The 11,842-nt window shown below is 41.7% G+C and overlaps 1 protein-coding gene across 1 annotated transcript in view; it reads left to right on the top strand.

The window, feature by feature from the left end:
• LOC134612542 (G2/mitotic-specific cyclin-B1-like) overlaps positions 1 to 1,088 on the top strand; it is a 28,193-nt gene extending 27,105 nt beyond the window's left edge. Inside the window, exon 9 of the mRNA XM_063456923.1 lies at positions 947 to 1,088. Within this exon, the coding sequence (XP_063312993.1) occupies positions 947 to 1,078 (132 nt within the window). The 3' untranslated portion in view covers positions 1,079 to 1,088. The remainder of the gene's footprint in view (positions 1 to 946) is intronic.
• The last annotated feature ends 10,754 nt before the right edge of the window (positions 1,089 to 11,842 follow it).

An 11,842-nucleotide genomic window follows, 5' to 3' on the forward strand; every position in this document is an offset into this window, starting at 1 on the left:
GTTTTTACTCTCCTCTTGGTACAATGGGCAACTTGACTGGATTTGCCCTGCACACCTAAGGCTGCCAGCCCTCCCCTGATCCTGCTGCCATCTCTTCCAGAGTACACAACACACACATCCAGCCATCCACCTGATCTAACAGAAAATTATTCATCACACTAGGCAACCTTCTTGCATTGCTCCATGGTCCAGTTATGATGCTCACGTCCCCATTGAAGGCACTTTCACCTTGAACAGGGGTCATTATGGGAACTCTGACTGGTCTACGGCTACACAGCCAACCGTGATGCACAGTGTGTTCTCACCCTTTTCCATCATGGGCAGCATTATGTTTTTCAGCACTTTGAACTACAGTAGCTCTTCTGTGTGATTGAACCTGACGGGCTAGCCTTCGATCCCCACGTGCATCAATAAGCCTTAGGCACTTAAAATCCTTATGCCGGTTTTACAGTTGCCCCTCCTTGCACAAATTTAGGTAGGTACTAACCGCTGCATACCGGGAACACCCCACAAGACTTGTGTTGGAGATGCTTTGATCCAGTATTCTAGCCATCACTATTTTGCCTTTGTCAAAGCTAACTTAAATTTATTTGTATTTTTTTTTTTTTGCTTGCCTATTTTTCCTATTTCTAACACACGCAATTCAAGAACTGTTCACTTTCTCCCTAATCTATTGTAACAATATAATGACTGTTATTCGCTTCACCTGTCTGATCAGCCACAACATTAAAACCAATGTATAAAGGGAACGAGAAACCAAATGGAAAGAGAAATTTGCCTACATCTCGGTAAAGAACTAAAAAGTTGTGCACACTGGAGTCTTGGCTCACCCCTGAACTGGGCAAGCCCTAATCCTGCAAGTTTATAGCATGTGTATGTGTAACCAATATGAAACCAAATTGCTACCTATGTAATAAAATAACTATACAAGTTCTCTCTCTCCTAGGTGGTCTTTGACAAGTATGACACTGAGGAATATGACAACATGAGCAGCATACCACTTTTTTATATGGATATTTTTATGACCTGGCAGGGGAAAGTTATGACATTGTGTGACCTGGCAAGGAAAGTGTGCTGAACATCCATCCTGACTGTCTAATGTGCACTTCCAAATGTATTATTGTTGTTTTTTTTTTTTTTTAATTATTAAAGCTTTTATAAGTCTTTAAAAAGTGAGTATTATATAACTTTGTATTCGTGAAAAGTAGACCCATGATGAATGACCTAGGACCATATAACTGCATTTTTTTAAAAATGTGTCTGGGAAAACTAGCACTAACTTTCACAGCTAATGGGTTGGCTTACCTGCTGCCAACAAAACAAAAATATATTGGACCCCTCACCTGTCCTGATTTGAGGATCCTGTCCTGGGTTTGTCCCCAAATAGCTGGAACATATCATTAGATGTGATGGTGTGCACTGAGGGCACTAGGACCATGGGGTGCTGGGGGGAGGAGGAGTAGGAAGGTGCACAGCATAAAATAAACAAAGCACAGATTTTTTTCCACAGGGACTGTTTTGGCGATGTTGTAAATTTGCGACCAGGCATCTTTTTACACTTTTGTGGTGTTTGTGTTTAGCTGTAATTTTCCGCTCTCTCATTTACTGTTCCCATACAAATTATATATTGTTTTTTCAGGACAAAATGGGCTTTCTTTACATACCATTATTTATATAATCTCATGTAATTTAATTTTAAAAAAAATGAAAAAATATGATGACAAATTGAAAAAAATACATGTTTTTTTTACTTTTATGTGAAAAATCTTTTACTCATCTACAAAAGCGAATGAAAAAAACTGCTAAATAGATTCAAAATGTTGTCCTGAGTTTAAAAATACCCAGTGTTTACATGCTTTTTGCAATTTTTTTGCATGTTATAGGGCTATAAGTACAAGTTGGATATTGCGGTTTCAAAACATACATTTTTAAAATGTATCAATAGTGACATTGTAACACTATTATCTGTCATAAATCTCTGAATACCACCCCACATGTACATATTTTTTTTTAAAGTAGACAACCCAAGGTATTCAATATGGGGTATGTCCAGACTTTTTTAGTAGCCACTTAGTCGCAAACACTGGCCAAAGTTAGCGTTCATATTTGTTTGTGTGTGAAAAAAGTAAAAAACTAAATTGAACGTTAATTTTGCCCAGTGTTTGTGACTAAGTGGTTGCTAAAAAAGACTGGACATACACCATTTGCAATACATTGGGTTGTCTTCTTTTGCAAATGGTATGCCATCATGGGGGTAATTCTCATTCCTCGGCTACCATACGCTCTCAAAGGCAACGTAACCAACCTGGCCATTTTCAATGTAAAAATATTTGACCCATATATTTGACCCTGTAACTTTCAAAAACGCTATAAAACCTGTACATGGGGGGTACTGTTATACTCAGGAGACTTTGCTGAACACAAATATTAGTGTTTCAAAACTGGAAAATGTATCACAACAATTATATCATCAGTAAAAGTGCTGTTTGTGTGTGAAAAATTTAAAAAATGTCACTTTCACTGACAATATAATCGTTGTGATATGATTTACTGTTTTGAATCACTAATATTTGTGTTCAGCGAAGTCTCCCGAGTAAAACAGTACCCCCCATGTACAGGTTTTAGGGTGTCGTGGAACGTTACAGTGCTAACAAATTAACGTTAAAATACAGTGCTAACAAATTAAATTCTCTGGACTTTCGACCTGGGTTGGCAGGCAGGTCCCTCAAATTGCAATTAATAAAATTACTTAATCATGTAAAAATATTACATAAATACACACGTAGAATTTAAATATTTATGCATATTTATATATTTGAAGTCTATGTGTATATTTATATAATTATTTATGTAATTTTGTATATGGACATATGTATAGTTCGGATTTTTATTTATATATACATAGATATATATACAATTTCATTCTAGTGTATTTTGATATAAATATATATATTGATATCAAAATACAGTTAGAATAACATTTCATATAGATATATATTTAATTTTTATTATTTTTTTATTTAATTTAAATTACTTATTTGTATTTTATAATATATATATATATACAATATATATAGTTATTATATATATTATATATACACGTGTGTAATTTAATTATAAGTGTATTTTTATATTAATATATGTACATATTAATATAAAAATACTTAGTATGACATTATATATATATATATAATTATTTTTTTTTATTAACATTAACTTTAACATTAACTATTTTTTTTAATGATTTTACACTAGCAGGGAGACTGCCTGTCCGCACAGACAGTCCCCCTGCAGGCAGACACATGGACACCTATTGTGACCATGTGGTCGCCCTGTTGAGCGATCACATGGCCACAGGGGTCCTAATCTGCCATGGGGAGACTGTCTCGGCTGCAGACAGTCTCCCCACACCGGGACCAACGCCGATCGCCGCCGGGGGAACGACGGCGATCGGGTAAGTACATCGGACCATATGGACGGTTAAGGACTGTCAGCGGTCGGCAATGCAAAAATGCCGATGACGGTCCTGAACCGTCCTCGGTCCTTAAGGGGTTAAAGCATGTATTGTACTGCAGCACCTTTCTGCACGATGTGCTGCATTCTGTTTTTTTTTTTTTTTGGTTTATTCCCTCTCTAAAATACTGAAATGCTTGGCGTATGTGTATGGGGTAGCTGCTTGAAGTATGTTGTGTGTATGGGGGGGGCGGGGTGATGGTGAGAGAGAACCTACCTTTTCTCCCCTGGTGGTCCGGTGGCCGTTGCTTCCGGTCTGCAGCTCCGCAGAGGTGCAGACCATGTAATCTCGCAAGACCATCAGAGTGTTGCCGTGGTAACCCTTGGCAGCGCTCTGATTGGCCGGTTTTCGCGAGACACATGGTCTGCAGCTCTGCTCACTGCGGGGCATTCCTGCCAAGCTGTATACTTTGTTATAGTTGGTTTTGATTGTAGGACCCAAGGTTTTATTCGTTTTTATAAATCATTGGAACTGTGACGTTAAACTTATTCTCTCAGGATATCTGGTGACAGAGTAAATTCACTGTCTGTTTCTTTGAAATGCAATTTTTAAATCCAATATGAACCTCATAATTTTTGTTCAATGAAACAAAATATACTTTTCCTTGACATCGTTGAAAGACCATGTCTGGGATTTAACTCTTTTTCCAGTATGAATTGTTTTGCCAGCAGGTATCCACTGTGATTCTAGCTTGGTTAGGTAGGCATATGAGTTTATTAGGAAATCTAATACCAATTATACAGATCTACATGTACTAATACTAAACCATTCATTACTATTTCTGGCTAGCCAGCTTGTGATGTAGCACATGAGACTATGGACCTGGTATACCTCAAGACATTTAGTAACTATTTTGACAAACACCACTAGATGGCAACAAAGAGGTGGCCCCACATGTTTTTATGCTACATCCCAAGTGGCTATTAACTGTAGACCTTTATGTTCACATACAATTTCCCAAAAATGTATTTTGGTGGATATGTGGAGCCACAAGGGGAATTACCAGTGAAGCAACACGTGTCCCTACCCATAAAGGCTAGGCTGTCCCTTAAAAGGTGCCCCCAGCCATCAGGACCTTCTAAAGTTTGTGCCATGATCTTCAAATTTGCTGATCTCCCCTCCGGTCCGTGAAGGCACATAGGGCTGGTTCTTGGATAGCATCGGCTATGTCGAGGAGGGAATTGTCCTGTTGCCCCTCCCCCCGATCCACCACTGCTTACACAGTCTGTTTAATCTAGAATTTCTTATCTCCTCCTAGACCCTAAATGAGTCTCCTGTGTGTGATCAAAGTTCAATTTACAGAGCAGAAAATATGTCTAGATCAAGTTAACATCTGAAACCGTTTTTTCCATGCAGGCTGTGTGAGTCATAGCCAAGGGAGGTGTTGCAAGGGCTGCAGAAACAAAAAAGTGATTTAACTCCTAAATGGCAGAGAATTGAGCAGTGAGACTGCAGGGGCATGATTTATACACTAAAGGTGCTTAATTAAACTAGAGTTGTTTTTATGTCTATAGTATCCCTTTAAGTGACTTACTAATAACAATTTATGCAACTAAACTGTAATTTAGAAAACAAATTATGTCTCTTATTTGCACAGACTGATTTTTAAACATATTTATTGTTATTTAAAGGCACATTACTGTGAGTATTATTCAGGTGGAGTTCTGTTATACACTCTGGGACACCAACAATATTGAGCTCCTAATTTCTGATTAGACTCCGCATTAAGCTGCTGAAAATTATGCAACTAAATTTTTGTGGGGAAAAATCTAAAAACAAAACAAACCACACCTCAAATCACTCTAGAACTCAAACTCATACTGAAACATTGGATATTGTAAGAGCTGCCCCGTTTCTCCAGTTCATAGTTGGTGTTGTCAATGATGCTTATTACAGACTCCTGCTAAAATTTACTTCATAAACCATTTAAATGAAACGTGCAGCCATTACTGATAAAGCTGAGGAAAAAATAGAAGTCCGGTCATTAAATACTTGGTTCCTGGTACTGGGGCTGGTCTGGTGCACCCGGATACATTTCAAATGGGTTTGAGTACAGTTCCACATTCCTGCTATATTACTAATATAGCTGTCAGTTCTAAAATCCTGTTTGTAATTATACAAAAAAGAAAAGAGAAAACACCCCAAAACACAGTGTTGTACTGGAGTTAGTCAGCAGGGCTAGGGTTTATACTCTTGTATGTTCTGCACTATAGTGAGAATTCTAGGTAATTCAAAGTGAATTTTAAACAGAAGGTCAAATTAGCGTAACTAAAAACATAGCTGACTGGGAGACTGTTTCCTGTACAGCTAATTTCAATTTGAAATTCACTGGGAATCCCCAGCGATTTTCACTTTAGTGAAAAGCCCTGATAGGCTTACCTGCTGTTTGCGGAAAGGTAGATTTAAAAAACAAACAAACAAAAAAAACAATTTGCTGCTGCCAGCACTAGCAACCAGCGGGCAAACCGATAAAAACCATTGTGAAGGGTAATTTAAATTCTGTGGGGATCAATACAACTCCCATAGAACTGTAAGGGAGGTTTTAAAACTCCCCAAGCCCCTACCTGCCATGTGGCAAGTGGGATCATATCCACTAAATATTTAAAACTAGCAACTGGGCAGCAACTGGAAAGGCCCCAAGGGGCTTGTGAATTAACTGGGGGGAGACATGGTCCCCATGTTGTGTCCCCACATGTGGGCATATAAAGGGGGCTATAGCAAAAATAAAGAGTAATGGTAGCATTTATTCATCACCGTATGTAGCAAGAGATAGGAAATAGAACAAGCAATGAAATGTAGTTAGGGATCTTATTTTTTTTTGTGTGTGTGTGAGTGAGTGATAATTTTTATTTTGTTCCCCCCTAACTGTTTAAAACCTTACAGACAAAAACCAGGGATGAACCAAGAACCCACAGGGCTATTCACTAATCAAAATGGCTGCTCTGGAAAAATTTTTAGTCGTAACTCTGCTATTTCATTTGCTAATCGTCACAGGGTTATTCAATAAAGTCAGAATTCTAAGTGCATTTCAGGCCAGAGTAGCATGACTGAAAGCATAGCTGACTTTGAGAATGTTCCCAGTTCAGATACTTTGACCTTATAGAGTTACTCTAACTACCAAGACTACTTCAGTGATTCAAAGTGGTCATGGTGGTAGGAGTATGTATGTGCACTGTTTCAGCTTGAAACATTCCACATAATGAGACATTTGTTTATTGTGTGCTGGAGGCTAGTTGTACCCCCAGCACACATGACATTTTCAGCCCAGAACTCTGTTTCAGGTAGCCAGTGTAAATTCTGTGCATAAAATATGTATTTTATCAACGCACACTGCCGACAGTTATGATAACCTTCTTCTTGCAGCCAGAGCGCCTTCAAGGGAAAGCTTACTCTCCCCTCCCACCATTGCAGAGTTATTTATTTTTAAAAAACCTCCCTCCTTTCCACTCCCTCCCTTTCTTTCTCCTTGCCGGCCTGGAGCTCTTGAGAAGCCTTGATTGGACAACACGTGCCCCCTGTGGCGTTGGAGATGGCACGGAAGATCATCACCGGGAGCTTCGCCAAGCTCTGTAATTCCGTAAACCTTTAATTTTGCAGGCTTTACTGTTAGAGTTTAGTGAATAACCATGTGAGAGTTTAGTGACTAACCCTGCTATTCTTCCCCTCCCAATTCATCTCCAGGACGCTGGGCATAGATTGATATTATGTGGAAAGGCTGGGTAGAAGTCTGAGGTAATAGATGTCTTCATGCGCCTTGGAATGTCAAAGGACACGCCATTTGGAGTAAAGGAACGTCCCGAAATGTCCAGGGCATGAACATCTGAGACACGTTTACAGGAAATGAGGCAAAACAGCATAAATAGTTTTTCGTAAGCTGCTTGAGCAAGAGGTCTTTTATCTGAGGCCAATTTTCAAAAGGTCTGAGAACAAGTCGTACGTCACATAAGGAGGAATATCTAGGACGTGGTGGGCGTACAAATCTGATGCTACAAAGGAGTCGACATACCAAGGTATGTTTACCTGATGGAAATACATTCCATCCCTAATGACCCGCTGAGATGGCTGATTTATTTAGGTTTATGGTACAGTACGCCAGTACGTGAAACGTTTCAGAATCTCTGGAAAGGAGCCATGCCAGTAGTTTAAGATGTCCCTGAAGTAGAAGGGGATGCGAGTTCCCATTGGGGTCCAGCAGGAGGTCGGAAAAAAACTGAAGTAGTCTTGGGTAATCAATGGACATTTCCATGAGTGTAGGGAACCATGGTTGAGCTGGGGTTATGAGGATCATGGAGGTCTGAGAGTGCCTGAGGTGTAGTAGAGTCGGGGCAATCAGAGAGAATGGTGGAAAAGCGTAATGGCACCTCTTCGGCCATGGTTGCCAGAAGGCATCTGACGCCAGGGCTTCTGGATCTGGTCTCCAACTGAAAAACTTCGGTAGTTGGGAGTTCAAGCGAGATGCAAATAGGTCTATGTCCAGAGGGCCCTAAAGTGACTGCAAAGGCAGGAAGATGTAGGGATTCAGTCGCCAGTCGCTGGTATCCCGCAGGTGTCTGGAGTTCCAATCCGCCACTATGTTGGACATTCCCGGCAGATATTCTGCCTGAACCAAAATATTGGGATCCAGGCAGAATTGCCAGAATTTATTTGCTAGGTCTGTTAAGACTGTTGAATTTGTACCCTGAGATGGTTGATGTAGCGAACTGCTGATACTTTGTCCATGTGCAATAGGATGGAGCAGTTGGTTGAGACACACATAAGGCTCGTGGGCGAACGAGCCAGATAGTTCGAGGCAATTGATATGCATTCTCCGTTCTTCCATGGACTATTTCCCCCCAGTGGAGGTAGGTCTGCAGCACGGGCCCCATCCGAGCGTACTTGCATCTGATTCTACTACGAAGTCCGGAGTGGTGCCAATGATTTCTCGCTCATTGCACGCCTCCATGTGTTGTAGCCACCATTGGAGTTCCTCTTTGGCTGTGCAGTCGAGAGGAACAGAGTCTGAATATGAGTGATCCAAGCAATGGTGTTTGGCTTTTAGGCGTTGAAGTGCTCTGTAGTGTAGTGGGCTGGTAAATATGGCTTGAATCGATGCTAAGAGAAGGCCGATGATTCTTGCCAATTGTCTAAAGGTTAGGATAGGTCTGGCTAATGTGCAACAATTTTCTTTCTTTATGGACTTGATCTTGGATGGAGGCAGTAAGAGTGCTCCACACATGGAATCTATGGTGAATCCCAGGAATTCTATGGATCAAGAAGGCTCAAGAACCGACTTTTCCCAATTGATCAGGAAACCTAAGTTTCTCAGGCGGGTCATCGTCCAAGACAGGTGTTCGTGAAGTAGGTGAGGGTCCTGTGCTATTAAGAGGATATCGTCAAAGTATATTATAAGGTGAACTCCCCTGCGTCGGTTCAGAGCAACCACTGGTCTCAGAAGTTTTGTAAAGCACCATGGGGCAGAAGAGAGGCCGAATGGAAGACATTTGAATCGCCACATGGTCTGTTCCAATCGGAATTGCAGGAATTGCTGGCAATCTTTGGCCATTGGAACGGTAAGGTATGCATCCTGCAGGTCTAGATTTACCATCCAATCCCCGGGGAGAATGAGATCCCGGAGAGAATGAATACCTCCCATCTTGAAATGGTGGTATGTAACAAACTCGTTCAGGAGTCGTAGATTGATGACCGGGCAAACGCCTCCACCTTTTTTGGGGACTAAGAAGAGGTTGCTCAGGAAACCTGGAGTTTGAGGGTGAATTTCTGGCTGCTTTGGACTGTATTTCCTGCGTCACAAGGCACCTGTAGTGTATTGAGAACACAATGCGGTTGGGTAGAGACCTCTGAACAGGATACTAAAAAAATATATGGAATAACCCAGGACAGTTTGGAGGACCCAAGCATCTGTGGTTAATCTGTGCCAAGCATTGATTAAAAATGGCTTGGTCTGTCCCCCCCCCCACCGATATTGAAGAAAATTGGTATGGTCGCACACCTTGTTAGGCACCACCGGTCTAGGGCACTCAGCTCGGAGCTTATTACATGCCAAGGGGATGCCGCACCCAGGTCTCTAGGTAGCAGGCCACATGGCCCACAGGGAGCCACTCGGCCGACTGCGGTTGATGGAGATCATCTGGGTCGAACAAGGGTTCGCCCAGTGGGTCCATGAGAGCAGTCCCCACAGCCGCGGGAGGCTCATCCCCAGGGTCTCCTCCTGTCATCCCCGCAGTGGCGGAGGTAAAAAGGTCACGACTCAAGTCCCCATTATCATTCTCTGAGTCACTATAAGACTCCAACCCAACCTCCTCGCTAGACACGATTTCTGAGTCTGAGCGGCTCTCATTCTGCGCTTTCGCACATTTCCATTGCCGCGCCCATTCTGCTTGGCATGAAAGGCTCTTTTGCATGAATTGGACACGCTTTCAGGGGCGCCCTGAGGTGCGCCAGTCATATTGTTTCTGGAGGCAGATGGGGAAACATGCCTGGATTTATGGCTAGCTTTTTTAGGTGCGTCCCCAAGGGAATCCAACTCTGGACGCGGAGCGTGCGTCAAAGGATACGTGGGCCCTGCACCTGAGGGGTGTGCCAGTAACGTTTGGGAAATAGTTTGGGATAAAGCCCATAGCGGCCATAATGGCGTCGATCACAGACCTCTGGAACGCCAAGGACTGTGCTTCCACCCTGCAGGAATCAGGATCCCCTGCCGAGGGAGTGGAGCCAGCCGTAGATGGGGCATCACCCAACAGTATTGGGGTATCCAACTCCCTGGGAGTAGGAGGGCAAACGGGCACCGTAGGCATGGTAAATAATAATTGTGACCCACAAAATTACCAATACTGCAATATAGGGTAATAGGGATGCTGTAAGGAATCAATGAACTAATAAGTGAGTGTTAATCACCCAAACTAGTATTCCAGTAGGGACAGAAGGGACCTCACCAGGGCCCAGACCAGCAACTAAAGACACGAGGCAGGAAGAGGCAGGCACAAGCAAAAACCGGAAGGAAAACGCTGTTAAAATCGCGAGATCGTAGTGAAAACCCTGCAAATTTGTGAGGAAAAACTCACGAATGGGTAAATTCGTTTCGCGACCAAGGTGCGTTCGCGTGTTGAAAGAGTCTAGTAAGACAAAACACGAAAACGGCCGCGAAAACCACCGAAAGGTCGGGTACGAAAAAACGCGAATTACTGACTTTGCGACCCGAAATACAATGGGAGATATATAACCAGGGGTCCACATGCAAACTCCCATCACCAAAAGTTCCGAACGGGAGCACAAAACACCACAAAAAGGGCGCCAAAACAGGCACAGGACCCGGGAGAGAGGGCAGAGAGAAGTAGAAAATGGGGGGAATACAAGTACCCCTAAAGGGAAAAAACAGATTAAGCCACAGAACAAGGAGAAAAAAGGAGACAAAAGGGGATACACCACCCCAAGTGCAGGTAGGGAAGAGAAACCCCCAGCTGGTCTGGGACCCCAGGCACAGAAGCAACAAACACACAAGAAACATGTATAATAAACAGTGCTTTGAGGAAAACCCCAAAGTTCAATTTAAACTAAAATCCCCAAACATGCAATTCAAAATCCACCAAAATTAGTACAACTAAATCTCAAGAGACAAATAGATGGTACTTGGCTGACTGTGGAGCAGCAAAGAAAGAGGAAGAGCTAGGGGAGGTACTGACTATTATACTGGGACTTGGTATGGGAGTCGCTTATATCACCATGTATACCATATTTTTCTTACTGTTTTTGCATTCATTGCTGCTATTGGTGGATAGTAAAGAAAGGGATATGCAATATGAGCCTCCGTGTCTTGTTATAAAAACTCATTAGAGCGGACATTAGATTGCTAGAATAGAACCTGCCAAAAAAAACATATCCAAGACCCAAAATGGGGAATAAGTGGCAGAATGACTGAATATTTTGGTGCATTTCAGAGAACGCGGAATAAAAAGTAATGTGTCAATTTATAAATAGCGTAGTAACAGTTTTATACATAAAAAAAATTGTGCACGTGCATAATATTGCTTTTTTAAAAAAATCACTCCTATTGTCTCACTTTACCAAGTAACATCTCTGCGAAGCAAGCGAAGAGGCATGCCAAAATTAGAGTATGTCTCATGAAAATATATGTTAAAAAATCTTAAAAACTTGGCAAAGTTCTATATTTGTATTTGCAGTAATCCAGAGCTGCAGATCCCTAATAATACAGGTCCCTAGTATAAAGGAACACTCCAGTGGGGGAAAAAAAAAACACAAATACAAATATATATATATATATATATATATATATATCTAAACAGAAATAAAGAGATGCACTCCAAGGACTTG

The sequence above is a fragment of the Pelobates fuscus genome, chromosome 5, assembly GCF_036172605.1.
Source record: "Pelobates fuscus isolate aPelFus1 chromosome 5, aPelFus1.pri, whole genome shotgun sequence".
Taxonomy (NCBI): domain Eukaryota; kingdom Metazoa; phylum Chordata; class Amphibia; order Anura; family Pelobatidae; genus Pelobates; species Pelobates fuscus.